Source organism: Ascidiella aspersa, chromosome 7, assembly GCF_963924565.1.
Source record: "Ascidiella aspersa chromosome 7, kaAscAspe10.2, whole genome shotgun sequence".
In the NCBI taxonomy this organism is placed as follows: Eukaryota; Metazoa; Chordata; class Ascidiacea; order Phlebobranchia; family Ascidiidae; genus Ascidiella; species Ascidiella aspersa.
In genome coordinates, this window is record NC_139453.1 from 9,715,334 (window position 1) to 9,733,286 (window position 17,953).

At 41.4% G+C, this 17,953-nt stretch overlaps 3 protein-coding genes across 3 annotated transcripts in view; 1 reads left to right on the forward strand and 2 right to left on the reverse strand.

Moving 5' to 3' along the window:
• LOC146137626 (uncharacterized) overlaps positions 1-11,959 on the forward strand; it is a 73,975-nt gene extending 62,016 nt beyond the window's left edge. The window contains exons 9-10 of the mRNA XM_083394401.1: positions 8,203-8,535; positions 9,000-11,959. Of these exons, the coding sequence (XP_083250527.1) occupies positions 8,203-8,535; positions 9,000-10,399 (1,733 nt within the window). The 3' untranslated portion in view covers positions 10,400-11,959. The remainder of the gene's footprint in view (positions 1-8,202; positions 8,536-8,999) is intronic.
• A 1,146-nt stretch (positions 11,960-13,105) lies between these two features.
• On the reverse strand, positions 13,106-15,811 carry LOC146137627 (uncharacterized protein F13E9.13, mitochondrial-like). The gene is made up of 6 exons (XM_083394402.1): positions 15,694-15,811; positions 15,533-15,615; positions 15,117-15,303; positions 14,380-14,530; positions 13,685-13,812; positions 13,106-13,302 (listed from the first exon to the last, which is right to left on the reverse strand). The coding sequence occupies exons 1-6, from the start codon at positions 15,809-15,811 to the stop codon at positions 13,106-13,108; spliced, it is 864 nt and encodes a 287-aa protein (XP_083250528.1).
• Positions 15,812-16,924: 1,113 nt separating this feature from the next.
• On the reverse strand, positions 16,925-17,738 carry LOC146137628 (protein FAM221A-like). The gene has a single exon (XM_083393210.1). The coding sequence runs from the start codon at positions 17,736-17,738 to the stop codon at positions 16,941-16,943; it is 798 nt and encodes a 265-aa protein (XP_083249336.1). The 3' UTR covers positions 16,925-16,940.
• Between the last annotated feature and the right edge of the window lie 215 nt (positions 17,739-17,953).

Genomic DNA, 17,953 nt, shown 5'->3' on the forward strand with positions numbered 1-17,953 from the left:
TGTTACCTAAAGGAAGTCTCGTAAATATTTTTGTGATTTAACAGTGGAAGGAAACAATTCTTTCAGGTAATTTTTAGCGAAACCGCTAGTTGTTGTATCGCCGTGAAGGCGACCTCTTTAACGCGACCTCTGTGACAAAGTCGGCGCCATCGTTTACACAAAACTTGACTTTCACTCGCGGTCAGTTGATTAACTAGAGGAGATGCTTCAGGCCTTTGACGTGACGCTAGGACATATGGTCGCCGATCGGTTTTGTTTGTTTTGAAGATACTCAGCCGATAAGGCCGTCTCGTTTGAGGTATCTCCTGGCGGTTTAATGTACGCCCTCCCAAAGATTAAATGCAGATATTAATTCAGAAATGGCATCTGGCTGCTGACAGTTTTTATTAACAACGAGATAATGCAAACGCCGCTCAAAATTCGACAGAAGGCTGCTTTATATATATATCCTCGAATTCGGTTTTATTTCCGTTTGTGGCGCGCAGAAGGCGAAGATAAACAACGTACTTACGTATTGCAAACATCGGGTTGCATCGCAGATCGGCATCCGTCGATCAATCTACCTTGAGCCATGGCCTGACGGGCTTCGGAACACTGCGCCAGGCACGACAAGGGCACGTTGTTGGTCGGCTTCCGCTGCGCCACATTCTTTTTCCTGTCGGCGATCAATATCGAGATGAAAGCGCTTATTGTATCGTGATCAAAGCGGTGGAAACTACAGGCTTTTGACAGACTGTCCAGTGTCCAGCTTTTCATAATTGCCGCCGTACGTTTTTTTTTGCTCATGACAAAATAAAGCTAAAACTGGCCAACACTTGCAAAGCAACCGTGTGTTATGTCGTTTTTTGGATTGTAAATAGAAATGGCTTCACTTGATAAAGTGTAAAGCAATCACAAAACTAACCCTGGATTATTAAATGCACTTGTCTTGTCCGCACTATAATCGGGTCTGAAATTGGGCCTGGAGTCAACAATGGAGTACGGCAACGCAGACCTCAATGTTAATTAGCGAATGCCAAGCTTTTACCCAATCTTTGGAGTTAAAGAACTGCCTTATAATCAATAATTTTAGCCCAGTATATCAAAGCAATGTTTTGGTTTATAGTTTATATTTCCTTGCAGTTTTTAGTTTATATTTCCTACGGGTTGCCCTATATAAACCTTGACTTATACCCGATGCCTTCGGAAAGGCTAACTGAAATGAGTAGGCCTAATCAGGATTATCGTGTTAGCAAAGCCAGAAGCCAGGATAGAAACAACTACCCTGAGGTAAGGTTCCAACTCGCCACCTCCGGCCAAGCCGGGACCTAAGTTGACTCTGTATACGGTATAGTGTTTTAGTAGTAAACACACGCAGCATTTTCGTTAAAAGTTTTTCAGCATTGCAACAATAAGCACGTCCATTGCGCTTTTGCCTGTAAAACAGCATCCGCTCTGGGGCATAGTGGTTGGCTGGTGGTAGAAAGACGTAGTAAGAATCTTAAATCCCATACAGAAGTTAGTAGCATTTTGAACGTTAAGAGTATCTCTTTTTTTATTCATTTTCAACATAGATTAAGAGATAATTAAAAACGAAGAGATATTCGAAACGTTCAAAATGCTACCAACTTATGTATGGGCTTCAATATTCTTAAACTACGTCTTACTACAATCTCCATTCCTCCAACTATGATGCTTCAGAGCGGCTTTGATATTCTTACATCATCCGCTTATGCTTTTGGTATTTTTACTCCCACTCATCTTACAATGATTCTTTTGTGGTCGTTGTAACAGTGGTGGTTGTCGAAGTTTTCGTGCTGGTAGTGCTTGATTCCACGATGCATCCTGGACACTTGGCACTCTCGTATTGCAGATGGAGTCCCTTGCCGCCTACGCAGTTGATACTCGGGTGGTCGGGCTGCGACCCGCCGTAACACCTGCGCACGAGTACGAGTTAAAATGCGAGTACGGAGTATCAGAACGAGTTTGGCTATGGGCATTGTGTTTAAATTTAGTTATCGTACGGATACGGGTCCACGATAGTGCATAGTGTAAAAAGGGAAACGATAACTTTTCCGGTTTATGGAAAGTTTTGAAGATCTTTCTTCATTAGTTCGGACTTGATTTTAGATTTCGTGCATTTGCAAAGTTTTAAAGTTATTCTGTGAAACTGTTATAGCCTATACTGGCGGCTTTATGTGTTTTTCTAGCACTGGTTTGTTTCTTCTTTGAATTATACGGAGAAAGTGCAACCTTCTATCCACCGAAAAAAGCTAGAACACAGCACGAATGATACTCAGTCAAAATAACGATCGCGTATGCAAATGTTCTGCCTCTCTCCCACAACGAAACCAAATTCAATTTCGGATCCACTTTAAACGTTACAGCACAAAAGATATACAAGAACTCACCCCCTCTCTCGTTTTCGGTAGCAGGTCGCGTTACAGGCGCCATACGCACCCCACGAACCCCAGTTACCATCGCACTCGCAGAAGCTGGTCTGCGTCACCTTGCAGTCGTTCAGTGTGCTGCAATACCGAGACACCTGACAAAAGAAGACGTTTTATTAGTGATTTGATAAGTGTTGCACGCCACGAGCGATTTGCGTATATCTCACCACGTAAAACAACTGCGACAACAGGGGGAATCCAGGATTTAGGTCTGGGGGCAGGCGATTTTTTAGAATGACGTCACAAAGTACGCCACACACTCTTTTTTAATTTAGTGCAATAAATGTACGGATCAGGTGTTATCATTACAGTTTGACGTTTTAGTTATTTTTGGTCGGTATCTTGTAAGCTGCTTTGACTGGTTCTAGCTTGAGGGCCAACTGACTGGAAAACTATTTTGTGTTTTCATTGGTCTGTTTGCTGCTGTGTGAGCGTTTAGTTAGACAAATAAACGGTTATCACAATATATCTTTCCAGTCAATTCGCATATACATTACAACAAGTTACAATAGCCACATTTGTAAAATAGGAAGTCAAATCCAAGATTCCAATATTTATCTTCTGGTATCGGAACCTTCACATAGCATTGTATAAGTGAATATATATATTTTGAATTTTCGTGAGGGACAACTAAAAGTAATTTTTGTTCCTGTCAAATCGTTTTGTCCAAATTTGACAAAGTCGTTGGTGTAAAGACGATTCTTTGATGCAAATGGCTAAGCTTAGGTTATGACTATTTGCCCAGCTCTATATTAATGGCATACGTTTTAATTATTACTGCCTTACTCATGGTAATTTAAACACATGTTACATTAAACAAATGAAACGAAAACATGCAGTTCTTCGAAAAATCGGTTCTCACAAATTTCACGGATGACGTATTCCTGTCGCTTCGATGACGCGTTTTGGCGCTTCATCAAGCTCTAACACAAATCGACAAACGCTTTTACATAATTTAACGAGGTTGTCATTCTTCCTGTTGCTGCATATCCTCTAACGCGAGCTGACCCATTGCGTAATCGTTTAGATTTAAACAGCTCTCACAACTCTTGATATTCGAGTTTTCGGATCCGCGTGGGACAAAATAATCGAAAAACAAAACGTAAAATCGGTCACGTGGTTTGTTGTGACACGTGCCCTGAAGAAATTCCCCGTTATATATTTACTCTAGACATGCTTGCAACTTATAAACAAACAATTTTTTTGAAAACGCATTGTCAAAAAACAGCTAAATATTTGATAGGTGTTTAGGCTGTTAAATAATAAAAAAACAGGTAAAAATATGAATTTCTTATTATAAACAGAAACATACATTTCGCCATATAAACCCAGGCGTTTGTCAGTTGACATATGTATTTTATTTGTAGCTTGAATCTTTTTTTTCAGCTTTTTTACGTTTAAAGGGGTTTCAGTTAAATCTAATGGGATAATTTTTTCAAAAGGCCAAAATGTGGATAATGGGTTATTATCGTCATCAATGATTCAGCAGTTTATATCGATATACATCATTGGTCAATTACCCAGTGTTATTTCAAGTTCACGGTCGTCAGCGTGCTGACCTAACCCTGCAATTTCAAACGATTACGAAATTTCCACTCTTAACGAGGGGAAATCTAAACCGCTTTTGGCAATTTTAAGCTTTTCGGCGATGGTCTAGAATACTACCACATTTTCATATGGGGGTTACTATTACTAACACTATTTAAATTGCGAGTTAGCGTTTGGGTTCGGGTGGGTCAAGTATTATCGTTAATTTATTTTCCCATAGTGCTAAAATCTTGGTTTTCCGTTAATGTTGACTTTCAACTGATATTTGTTCGGTATCGTTCACGACGTAATAATGGGAGCCATGGATAGCAGTCAAATAAACCTGAGTATATGAGTTCCAACATCAGGTTTTCGACTCCCCTTTTTTGGGATGACAATGTTAACACTTTTTGAAATCGGACATGTAGCCTAACTGTCTTTTGCTGTGGAATTCTGTGTAAATTTGAATTCATAGCAACCTACTTCGTGTTTGCTTGAATCAGTGATCAATCCGTTCATTAGTTTTGTAAACAATTTAAAGTTTATATGAAGTTCAAAAATACGGGGTAGATTACTAACATTAATAAACTTATTTGATTCTTATTTAAGATCAATTTTTATGTACATTTAAGGGAAATAAGTAAATTTACCAGAAATATTTTGATTAAAAACATACTAAAGCCAATAAGTCAATGCATTTGCCTAGATACCCAAAGACTAAACTCTTTTGCCTATAAGTGACTTAGCGTCAAGTTAAGTAATGTTATCCCAACTAGTTATGTCTATCAATTTTAAAAATACTTCACACTGCCGTTTTGCAAGAATTTACAATAAAAACGCGTCGCATCACTGCGCAAAAAAATCGGGCGCTCCTTAATTGAGGAACAATCACCCCTAATGCTCAAGACACGTACCCCAACACCCCCCGTTCGCAAAACCTACCTTGGTCGACTTGCTTGTATCGCACGGAATAGGACAAGGTGTCCTGCTCGAAAGTTCCATCGTACCTCCAATGCAGAGATCGCCTACAGTTGGCGGACATTTGCTCACATTCTCAATTAAGACGCCGTTCTGGCAAAGCTTTGCGCCGCAGTACCTTCACGACAAAGGAATGTGGAATCTTTTCAGCCGCTAAACGAATAGTTTATTGGTCGGTAGCTTGGCGACTAGAGCCTTAGATCGACAGTCGAAAAAGTTTCATTTACCAAACAAACCGCCGTGATAGACAAACGATTGTTTGGTTGCACGTCCGGTCATTAAGATCCAAGCCAAGTGCAAAACTTAAAGACCGAAATCAACTTGTGGTAGGAATATAAATTCCTATAATGAACGTTTCGAATAACTCTTTATTGATTTGATCGTTGAAAATGAATAAATAAATATTCTAAACGTTCGAAATGCTACCTACTTCGGTATGGGGTTTGATATTCTTACTACAACCTCCAACCATTATATTCCGAAATGAATTTGGTTAGACTTTAACGATAAACATATTTTAATTTTAATTGTTTTATCCAGTGTTTTCATTATAAAGATTGAATTAAGCATTTGGTTTGTGTATTATTAGCTTACACCCTGATTAATATTGTGTTATTTTTTTAGATACTGATAATGCGTTTAGGAGTGAAATAAGTTTATCATATAGCATCCAAACAAACTGATTTCAGCTTTTCCAAGCTCTGTGTTTAGTTTAATATTTATCATTAATCTGCAACCAGAATCGTTTGTTTTTTCACCATTCGGATTCAGGCAAGCTCTGTTATCCAAAAGTAAAATCCCGATTATTAGTGTTTTTCACTGCGTGGCCTTTATTCTGTTTTGCGGAGTTGAAGCAGCAAAAACGCCCGGTTACCTGAACCTAGTGTAGGAGCACTGGCTGGTGCACTGCGGGTCCTGTCGATTATAAATCCTCCATTCGCCTTGGTCCTGGCCTAGAGCGGTGTCCAGGATCAAAAGAAGCAACGCTAGACGGACAAATTCCATCGCGCCCCTGTTCCCTCTTCGTCACGTGACGGCTGCTCGTTCAATGCAAAGCCGCCACTCGCTCGAGTTGTTGTAGTCAAACGATGCAGACGCGTATTAAGGTATACGCGTTTGTAAACAGAGGCTTTTGGGTTCAGTTTTAGGCAGTTTTAGTGCTAGGAACCTGAAACGGATCCAGTTTTATAGATATCCTCGACTATTGCAACAAAACGATAACTTAAACTACTAAAATTCGTTTTTAACGACAAAAGAGTCTTGAATATTACCCATAGCCAAAAATAATGTAATGATTTCTTTAATTTTACGCAATTTTTCCCTGAGCACATAGTCAAATTGCAATTGACGTTTATACTTTCTCGGTTTCACCTCGGCTTGGCTGATTTACAATACAACGCTCACCTGTACTGCTCTATTGTCTACTAAAGCAACCTCCACGCATCCTTAGGCTTTCGCTTTATACACGGCTCTCACCTGACGCGACCATCAATCAATCATCGGTCAACCCGCGCGAACTTTACCCTCTGAAGACCCCACCTATAGGCCCCCGGATCACCCCTCAAAAACCCCTTTCACCTGCGTTAAATCATCCGTCTTGATTCAACTTTTCCCGAACGAAGCCGTATTTGACGATCTGCTTTCAGATTCGCTTCGAAACGAGTTATCGCATTGACAACAAACAAATGCACTTTGCTTGTGTTGTGACTTGCGACAGCGCAAACACGCGTAAGCACCGCGCGCTGCTTAATTACGCGATTGTCCTTTCCTGGTGATGATGCGACGCTCTCATTTCCGCCCAGCGTTGCAAACCTCTGCCCTATCGCTGTCTTTCTATCTGCTTATGTACAACACTATATAGCTGGTGCATAGGTGCATGGCTCTTTGTGTGTTGTGTTGTAACGGTGTTAGCCAGTTGTGCTCGGTGCGCCGACGCGATGACGGTGATTCAGCGCAACTGTTTCGTCACAAAGCTGATCGCCCGAACCACATCCGGTCGCTCTCTGGCGCAACCGGCGGCGAACATGCGCCCGCCTTCACTGACAACGTTCAACGTGCCGTAGCAGGCGCTTAGCAAGTCCGCAGTATGTAATCATTCATAACTAGATATTGTTTTCACTCGTTCAACAACACACTATCCAAAACGTTTGATGAAATTTTCTGATAAATACAACGAATCTCTCAATTCAAATTTACCGCTTTAAGTTCTCCGCGCAAATCACGTATTTACCTTCTTTTACGGGAACATCAATTTCTATACATAGGCGTTTATGAAATTTTCTCTCTTTTCAACAAAGATTCGGTTTGTTACGTATGGCCAAAACACGTCACTGGTCGTTGACTAGAAAGTTTGAAAGTTTATTTTTCGAGGTAAAGCGACCTGCTTTACGTAACAGTTAACATGTAAAACAAGTTGTATAGACCTAATGGTTAGATGTTGTAGTAGGACGACGTAGCAAGAAAATCCAAGCCCATATACAGAAGTAGGTAGCATTTTGAACATTTCGAATATATCTTTATTCATTTTTAACATGTAATGTTGAGTTATTTAAAACGTTTCTGTATATGGGCTTTTATATTCTTGCGAAGTTGTATATAGACTTTCCTGTTTCACTGTTGGCTTACCCCTGGCTTGACTATGCCTTGACTTCCGCTTTCTAAACGACGAGCTTGTTGCTGTTGTTGCTGTTGATGTTTATTGAGGTTCAGGCCAGGCTAAATTGTCGTGACGCGCGCAACCTCCGACGTGTTTGCTACACGCGAAGACCCTGTTGGCCTGCCCTCAGTGGAATCAAGGTCGAAGAGTGAAAAATGAACGCACACAGGTTGATGACGAGCAGTAATAGAAAATACGCTCATAAGGAACACGTGCGAACGCCAAATACGGAGATTGGCAGGCGCAGTCATTTCTTACTCAACAACGGCGTTGTTTGGCCGTCATGATTCTTAACCCCCGGGGAATTTTGCTTTAAAGTTCTTTAAAAGAAAATAGAGGACCAAAATCTTGCCTATAGAAATTCATTGTATTCACTGTATACTTTCTGAAACACATATATAGGTAGTTTCAAAAAAACATTTTCATTCGCACTGTTGATTTAAAAACGTGAATACAACATTTTAATACTTGCACAAAGTTGTATTAAACCTACACTTTACTGCAAGCTGTATTACCCGTAGCGTATAGCGCATAAAAATACTTAAAAAGTGTAAAAGAACATTTATTTATCATTTTAAATACAAAATCTAATCAAACAAATTCGTTTTGCAGACGCCGCAGCTAACGACAAATCTACCAAAAACCCGGCGCCCAGGCCAAGCAAGCGGCCTCCGCGAAAGCGCAAAACAACGACGTCGCCCTTCACGCCCAGCAGCATCACAATCATCAACCACTTCGCCAAGTCGGTCGCACCGCCCGTCGCTTCGCCCGCGGGAAATCGGAGCCTGAATCCCCGCCGAATGGACTCGACTACCCCGGGGTCGTTCGACGTGGGTGCTTCGGCTGCGACCGCAATCGCCGAGACGCCGAACGGCGACGCCGACAACGCGACCGTTCTCTTTCCGGTCCTGCGCAGTTTCATGGCGATCTCGTCGTACATAACTGGTAGGTTTTGTTTCGTCAACTCTAGGGAGAATATTTTGGCGATTAGGGGATTTGCGATAATATCGGTTCGGAGCCGACACCCGATGCCAAGCGGTAGAATCGGAATACTCGTCCGATTCTAACGTAGTATCGGTGCCGATCCGACATCAAATTAACTTCTGAATAAAAGCCATGTCTTGCGATCCAATCTAGAGTTTTCTACCTTAGACAAATTTAGAATATAGCTCGAACCTAACAACAAAAATATTTTTTCTGGGCATTAGGTTTAACACAGTGTTTCTTAAAGTTATTTTATTTTATAAGCTCAAACACTTTTTTTCCTTCCTTTGAAAACCACTGTTCAACACAAACAAACGCAAATGTATTTTAAATCGTCAACCCGGCTAGTGTTGGAAATCGTAAAACATTTCAAGCCACAAAAATTCCTCTCCCGATCCTAACCTCCTCTTCCTTTACTCTTCCAGCCAACAGCGATCGCGTCCTCGTCGTCTTCCTGGGATGCGTGTGTCTCGGTCTCTTCCTCACAGTCTGCATGCTGGTGTGCAAGATCGAGGAGCGCAAGCTCTGCTCCGTCTTCACTGGAAGAAAGAAGGGGAACGGGTCCTCCGGGAAGAGCGCCTCGCAGGAGGACGAGTTGGCCAGCAACCGCACCGGCAACGAGACGACAGAGAGCCTCCTGAACCGCCAGTCGCACACCGGCTCTTCGGGGACAACACCCGCCAACCACAACCTCTTCGGGGCGCCGGGGAGCGGATCGGCGGGAACTGATGGCTCGAATTCCCGCGGAAACCCGGTCGACTTTATGAGGCACCTCGGCGCCGGGCAGAAGGGCAAGCAGCGGCGGCGGAGGCGAAACAGTCGCGTGCGCAAGCTCATGAACAAGTGGTGCACTTGCTGCTGCACCAACGCGCCCTGGCAACGCGAGCAGCGCTCCGACATAGACGACGACGACTACAACATTGCGCACCGCTCCACGTCGTTAAGCGACGACGACGTTCACAGCGGCGGCCTTGGCAGCGGGGGAAGGGGCTTCGAATCGCCGCCTCACGCGGTTTTCGCGTCGGCGTCGAGTCCCGATCGTTCGGTTGGCGGGGAGGAAGCGACGGTCGAGTCGGAGACGCGCTACAGCGCCTTTCCAACCGGATCGCTCAACGACGGCCTGCGCTTTGGCACCGACGACGGCAACACCAGCGAGTATGAGTACCAGGACAACGACGTCACGCCGCCCGCCGTTACCGAAACTTCGCCGGCGGTCCGTCCCACCACTCTGCATCCCAACTTCCACAAGTACTCTCCCGCAGCAGCAGCCGCTGTACAGACTAGCACGTTCGGTGGCACGCAGCTGAGCGGCATCAACCGCAACCCGTACATGCGCCAGCACATGCCCACTGTGCCGCGCCAGGGCTACAACCAACAGCAGCAGCAGCGTGCCTTAACGCAGCAGCCGCCGGTGCACCGCGAGCCGCCGCCCTTCCCAAAGACGTCGGCGTACGGCTACCAGCCGCGCACGCTACCCCACTTTGCCACACAACAGCGCGTGCCGCTTACGAACCCTTACATGCAACAGCAGCAGAGGCAAGGCCACTTCGCCTACAACCAGCACCATACGCAGCAGCGCCACCCGGCGTCGTTCGCTCCCACTTTCAACGAACACTATGTGTCGCTGCAGCCCCAGCTTCGGCCTGGCGCCGGCGCTTCGCGGACTATGGGTTTAGGACCAGCCGAAGGCCGCTTAGAACGCCGTGACTCGTTCTACGACAACTCGTTGCCGCGGGACAGCCCCTTGTACGAGTACTACCAGCGCCAGGGCCAGGGCAGGCAGGAACTGCCCGGCACCAAGAACATCAATCAGTACTTCCAGTAAATGGAATGGGGCCGATTGACGAGCGAAGAAATTCCACATTTTGTCCTCTTCGGAGGTTTTCTTCTTATTATTATTATCATTCGCGAATATAAGTGTAAAAGAGTCGCTTCTTTCGTTGTATTTTTTGTTATTTTGATTTCAATTTTTTATTATCCCTTTTTTCGTGAGCATCATCGTGAAATTCATTTGCTGTTTTTCTATTTTTTTAGTTTCCATTTTTATTCCCTCCACGTAATTTATACTTGCGTTGAAAGGGCAACGACCATTCCCGAGTTTACACAACTTATAGCCCGGTCTTGCGAACGTCTAAGCGCTCATTCGCTGGAGAGAAAAACCTTAATTTAAATTTGATTTCACCCTTTTTGTCGCGTTTCTCTAAAAAAAACCTGCAATTATATATAAACAGTAACGTAACACAATTAAAAAGCAACGACAACAAATTTTGGCCATATGCGAGGGGTGAAATCCACTTTAATATTGGCCAAGAAAATTTTATAAGCTTCAATGCAAAACACTTATAATTAGCTGAGGAGTGTCTGGCAATAAATTTGTTAACAAACTAATAAAAAAGGAAACAAATTGTCTAGCGAAATTCGCGAACAAACGAGTTTCGATTCGATCCTCTAGTGCTAAACACCTCAAACACGTTAGAACAATTTTCTTCCGCGCGCCGAAAAAACGCAGAACCGTGTTATTTGTGCCAGTATATAGTGTCACTTGCTGCTTTCCCGGCACAGCAATCGCGCCTTTGTCAGTCGAACACATCCGTAGTTGTTTCAGGGCCAGCCTTTTTTTATGTATTTTTCTGTGTTTTTTTCTTACGCTTGCTACACGACCCGCGGAACATCGTTTTTTTGCAAATTTTCAGTGTTCTCGTTTAATGGTAGAAATACACAGTGTAAAGCTTTCACACGCGACCATTTAGGACCAACTTGATTGCTACTAATTTTTCCCAATAGTCTCCACCATTCATCAAAATGCATCATAGTTTATTTCTATCCAAATTGCAATGTAAAAAGTACGATCTTCTAAGTTTATCAAAAAGCAATAATGCGCAATTCGTTACCATTATTAGCCTAAAAAGTTTATAACGTGTAAGCTTGTTTTGCCCCGATTACTAAAACTTGCAACGCATAATACAGGCTTTATAGTTCCGCGTAAGGTGTATACTGTATAGTCCTATTCGAAACAAATTGACTGTGCTTTTTTCCCTTTGAAAGGTCGACAAACGCTGCCTTGCCCTACACAAGCTGTTACGCTTAGTTTTCTTTGCCACGCTGAAGCATCGTCAAGGTTTAGGCATCAACTGCCGTCCAAAGAAAGAGATGTATTTTTCCACTAAAGTCATTCCCACCGAAAACGGTTTTCGTCCCCATTCCGATTTCACAACACGCTGACATTTGTCGAATTAGACCCGGCCGTGTTTTTATATCAAGGTGTTTCTCCGCTTCCATACCTTTTTGTTGTTAATTTGTTTCTTTCTGTTTTATTTTTCCTCGTTTATTGCGCAGTGTGCAGTAAAAAGTTGAACGATTCAATACAGGTTTACTTTCAGTGAGACTTAAGTGATGCTTTTTTTGAAATTCATGTTCCGCTACTCCTTTAAGTCCACAGAGATGTCGGAATAAGAAGGATGTTTTTAGTTTTGCTAATTATTCTCAAAAAGCAGAAATAATGGTACAGTTGGACCATATATGAGTTTTTTGCCTAATAACGATGAGTTTTTTCTCACTTTAACTAAAGAGAAGAGATTGTTCTATTTTTTTTACGGTAGCGCACTCTTAAACAGTTGGAGAAACGATGGTACCCAATCTTATGGATTTTTCTGCAAGTTAACGTGAAGTTTTTCTTTCTCAGGAGAAAATGCTGTTATGTTTTTCTGACTGTACCGGGTTGCTGGACATCTTGCAGTACGTAACTTTATTGCTTACACATTGGCATTGTTCGTACACGATTTATGGACGATAAGAATATTCGACTCATTTGGTTTGTCCATTGACATTACTGGCGATAAAGTTATGTAGAATGGAACACCATTGTATTACACACAATTAACCGCCCTTACTTAACATAGGTTGCATGCAAAATTTAACATTTGTTAGAGAAACACAAAAGGTACGACAGTGTTGTATTATTCTAATGGGAGAACAAAACAAATATTGCAAAGGATTAATGAATGACACAGTAGAATGATAATTGCGTTTAATCGGCACTATTGGTAGTTAGTAGTTGTTTGCATATGTCAATTTGCTGCATTGCACAAGCGAAGAAAGTCATGTGGAAATGAAAATGTTGCATATTTCATGTTCACAATTTGGACAAATTATGCACATGGTCGACATAGAGACAGCTACGTCCAAAATCGAGAGCATTATAAAATTATGATCTTATGATTGTCGTACAACCCATTTGATATATATCGCGGGACAGACCAACGGTAATTTTCACCGGATTTGCCTAAAACACCAAATTTACACCAATTATGTTCGGATATGACACTTATCAAAAATATAATAAAAAAGTGGCAGAATAAAAAAAATATTCCGAGTCAAAACAAAAATAGTGAGAATTTTTTCTTAGGCTACCTTTGCTGACAACAATAAGGAAATTCCTTCTAGTTAACAATTTTTTACCAACATTTTCCGCTCCTCTTAAGTCAAATTACCCGAGCACCTGCCAACTTTAAACTGGAGACAGTTAAGTAAATCAGGAAGATCCTCTGAGAGCGTTTATTTTCTCCATGAAGCTCTTCACTCTTCCGGCGTCAACGTCTCTCTTCCACGATCCTTGCTCCTTGAAGTGGGATCCGATCACCATGGCGGAGGAGCCAAGAAAGTCCGACACGTTGTCCTCCGTGATTCCCGATCCCACCAAGACAGGGAGGTCGACTTGTCCCTGGACTTCTGTTATCGAGATTAAAAATCTTGAGTTTGAATTCCATTTATCGATTCTGAAATCGTATATCGGTTGTCAGTAAATAACTAGAAGCGTATATGTATGTATAAAAGGGCGTATCTTTATGGAATCCAAAATCATTCGCAACAGGTTTCTGCTTGTCGATCACTGTTCCGCTGACGCGTATATAAACAAATAAATTAAAACTTAAAGTTTGAAAACCAGGATCATAATTTATTATTATTTAGCGATGTATATGTATTTTACTTTACTTTTAGTATTTATAGGCGAAATATATATCCTGCCCCGCTTGAATCATTCGGTGAGTTTGCGATGGCTTTCGGTGTACTATTTTGCTATAGGATTTATTGTACAGTAGGAGGCTCCCACCTCTGGGTTGAGCTTCGTCCGGCGCCACTCCGGTCTCGGATCCCGTGATGATAACGCCATCCGAGAGGAAGAACTCGGCAGCACGGGCCGCCTCCGAAAGCGTGACGTCACTTGTTACCGCGTGCGAGCTGCGAGCACAACCGGGTTGAAAATAGTGGGATGGCTGCTTTGTAAGGTTAAGCAATACGTGCCGATTTTGTGAAGTCAAAACTCGATTGTCACAGTCGGCGCTTAAGTTTGTATTTATTTAGGTGACTTTTAGAACAGAAATTAAATTCATTATGGCATGAGCTAATTTTCCTAGGTAATCACCACAAAATGTTTTTTTGCATTTACTATATCACTTCAAGACTAAATCTCCTTAGCTTTAAAAATCAATATAATGTTACAAAAAATAATTTGCTTGTGTGGTACACATGTAAAAATCACACGCAGACGAGAAACATGATGTAAAATTGCTTTGAAAAAGATAAGCCCAGCCCAAAAGGGTCATATAAGCATATATTAGCAGTTGCCTTGAAGTATGCTCAATAATGAATTGCAAAGCCAAGAAAGTCGAGTAGGTAATTTCGACACAAACTTGTGTCATCTTCAGTTAAATGTGACTTAATGTAACTCAAAGCATAACTTATAAAAGGTTGGACACAATTTTTATCACTCTAAGTTTTTATAGTCGGAGCCTTTTCTTTGCTGACCTATGCTTTTTCTTTATATCAGTGAACACCAGAATATCTTCGGCATGAATGGTTTTTCTGTAACGCAGTAGTGAACCGGCAGATGAGTCAATCCAACCCTCATCTCCCACATGAGAGAAAACGAAACCTTCGGCTCGAATAAAGTTCAGACCTGTATTGGTTAAAAAAATCTTTGACAAATAACCAAATATAATTCAATTGACAATATTAATTCAACTGGATTGCATCTGCAAGAAAGTTATAAAAACTAATATCTGTTAGCAGTGTTGTAATGATTTAATTTAGTGACTTGACTTACATGTTATTAATATAATGCTTTAAAAAAATGGAGTCTTTCGGTAAAATAGCAAGAGTTGACTTAAGTTATTGAGTCAAATGACCTGGGTTGAAATTAAGTCTTTCAATTAACTTTTTTGTATAAATCGGGTTTTTGTCTTTGTTTTTGCACACATGTTTTTTTTTGTTTTTTTGCAATATGTCTGGTCATTTTTAGTTAAGTTATTGCTAATAATGGGACCAATTATAATAGTTCAACGTTTATTCTTTATATAAATGACTTGACTTGGAGTCGACTTGCTCTTAAAATGACTTAACTGGGACCTGACTTGGGCAACTGACAACTTGACTGGGGTTCAAATTGACTTTTTAAATCTACTGTCTATTAGACTACACAGTAACTAAGTCAAAATCGTTGGTTCACCAAAATGTTTTAAAACACTTCTGTGTTAAAATTCTACCTGTACACTTGGCCACAGCAAGGGCTTCCCTGTTTGCACAAGTGAGAATCTGAATTCCCAGAGGCACATCAGTAAATTTTTGTCGCAAACTGGTTGCCACACTTGCCATGCTCGCCACCACCTCTGGCCCCATTTCATGGTTCTTAAGATAAGGAACATCATGCATGTTCTCTATCATTACAGCATCCTGCAAAAATTCACATACACAATGTCATAGTTTAAAGGTCTGTTTGTTTGTTGTTAGATTTTCTTTTGTTTTTGTGTCAAGATCACTTTTTATTATCTGGGTAATAATCACATTTGAATTGTTATTTCAACTAGGATGAGATAGAGAGAAATAAGATTGTTATTTAATATAGTAACCCTCTGTAGAGGCAAAGGAGCATATACTGTTCAAATAGAAATAAATCACAAACCACTCCTTGATCAAGGTAAATTTCTGCCTCTTTTAATGCCTTATTTCTAATGGTTTCCAGTGGCAATACATTCATTGGTGAACCTACGAAAAGAGGCAACATTCAATTTGTTAGGTATGATATAGAATTTATTGAAACAAATTATTCAAAAATGTATTTACCTGGCAGGGCTTGTAGATGAACCATGGCTATAATGTTGGCCTTGGCTCTTTTAAAAAGATTTAAAAACTTTAGTTGTGACATCACTACACATAAAAACAGCACTAAATCTAAAATCATAAAACTAAAACGTTGTATTATGTACAAAAATTAGAACTAGGCCATATTGAAAAAAAAATAAAATTTTTTTGAGACAAATTAAAAGCAATAAGATACTTATATATGATTATAAAAGATTAAAAACAACATAGCCTCCAGATATGGGGATCGTAAATAATTTTAGGGTCGCCAATACGCCTTCAAGTCTTTCGATGTGCAAATTTTAAATATATATGCAAGACAAAATCCCCAACTAAGGCAAATATGTGCAGAAGCAAATAAAGTATGTTCTGTTTATCATTGTCAAAAATAAAAGGTCACAGAATTATTTTATAAATCAAAAAAGTTTGAAAAGTACATAACTCTTATAGGGTTCCAACATACATTTGCTAGACCAAAAACAGTAAATATGGAAACAAAAAATTCAAACAGAGTCAGAATTTCATAAATACAATAGAATTATTATAATACAAAATATTCAAATAATAAAAAAAGGAGATTAAACTATACAAGTATATTATTATAAAACACAAACTTGTTTTTCTAGAACAGGGGTCGGCAACCTTTTTTCTATTCGCGGGCCAAAACCAAACTGAGAAAGGTCTATGCAGGCCGCACAAAATTTATACTAAGTTATTAAAATGTTAGAACAACTGTAAATCAGGCGGGCCCGGGTGTTTTTTGCACTTAAAAGCATGTTTAAAATTACATTTAAGGAGATAGTAAAGTGTTGACGCAAAGTGTGAAAAAAGCATTTGTTTGGTTTAAAATTCGAGTTCACATGTTGTCATCCATACTAGTAATAAAAAGTGCAATAAAACTACTTCGAGGGAACGCAATAACATTTCAAGTTAATCTAGGCCAGTGTTTGTTAACCTTTTGAAGTCAGGGCACACCAGCGCGAAGCGCAAAGAATTTTCGAACTTACGTAGTTAAAATGTATGTGAAATTGATTCGCATCTAATTTGACTTAGAGGCGGCGGGCCGGATGAATTGCATCGACGGGCCGTAGGTTGCCCACCCCTGTTCTATAAATTCCGCCTTGAAATTACTCTTTTATTTTGCCCAATCTAAAATTTAGTAATTAGTCTTGTCCTAGGGACCCACAAAGCAAAAAGTCATAACAACACTATAACAAAACACACAAACTTTACAAGTCATTATTCCATGGGGGCCTTTTTGAGATGGCCTTTTGCCTTGGTCTTCCGGCCGAACCTTTTGGGTATCTCATGGGTTGCGTTGGCAGTTGGTGGTGTGACGACGACGACGGCTGTTCAAGGAATTCTCGGGAAGGCGCACCTATACCGCTGTCATCCAAACGCATGTAACCGTCAATCAGCGAGCTCATTCCTGTTAATCCTCCCATTGCCGCGAACAGCGGCTCTTCTCTCGCGACCGGGTGACCACGTGTTAATCGTTCGTCGCGAGTTTCTATGATTAGAGTGTGGGCGGCAGACAGCTCGCTACAACCGCAACGAAACGAGGTTTGAAATCCGGCGCACTTGCAGCCAGCGTTCCGGCAGGCGTGGGGCGATTTACCGCGGTGATCCGGCGTCATATGCTTGCAGTGACAACGCAGAGCCTGGTTGCCGTTTTTCGGCACGTAGTGGAAACCGGAACAGTCGCACCCGGCTACCTTGCATTTAAGAGCAGACGGACCGCTGACCGGCGCGTCGAAATCAGTTTTGTGCTGCTTGTAGCGGTGCTGACACATGCACTGCGTTTCGGGACCGACCAGCTTGCAGTCGACGCCCCGCGAGTTCGTCCAGCTCACGTAAAGCCTGTTTTTTTGCCGCATCGGAAGCACGGTTTTCTTGTAGTTCTCGTACTCTTCCGGGGTGAAGAGTCTCCCGTTGTCGTCGTCGCCTACGATGCTGCGGTACTCGAAGTAGGCGTCGACGGCCGAAGCCGCGCTTCTGTCGAGCTTCAGGTGAACACGCTCGTCCATATTTGCTTATTTAAAGTTAATTTTGCTATGAACTCGTTTTTAAACTTTTAAAATTCGCCAGGATTATTTTTAGGTGTTTTCCCCGCGACCATGGCGATAAAACTGGTAATCGGCCTTGCAATATTTATTTTAAGGGGCAGTTTTTATGTTCACAGAAATTAAACAAAAAATAGCAATAGATTGATATTAACTTAAATGGTTTAAATACATACAAT

What these genes read in the sequence shown, in the direction of transcription:
- LOC146137627 (XM_083394402.1), bottom strand. Translation starts at nt 15,811, where the DNA reads ATGATTTTAGATTTAGTGCTGTTTTTATGTGTAGTGATGTCACAACTA. An exon ending in GATATAAAGAAAAAGCATAG is followed by an intron (nt 13,813 to 14,379) that starts GTCAGCAAAGAA and finishes TTGTGCTCGCAG; the next exon opens with CTCGCACGCGGTAACAAGTG. An exon ending in GGACGAAGCTCAACCCAGAG is followed by an intron (nt 13,303 to 13,684) that starts GTGGGAGCCTCC and finishes TCTCGATAACAG; the next exon opens with AAGTCCAGGGACAAGTCGAC.
- LOC146137628 (XM_083393210.1), bottom strand. Translation starts at nt 17,738, where the DNA reads ATGGACGAGCGTGTTCACCTGAAGCTCGACAGAAGCGCGGCTTCGGCC.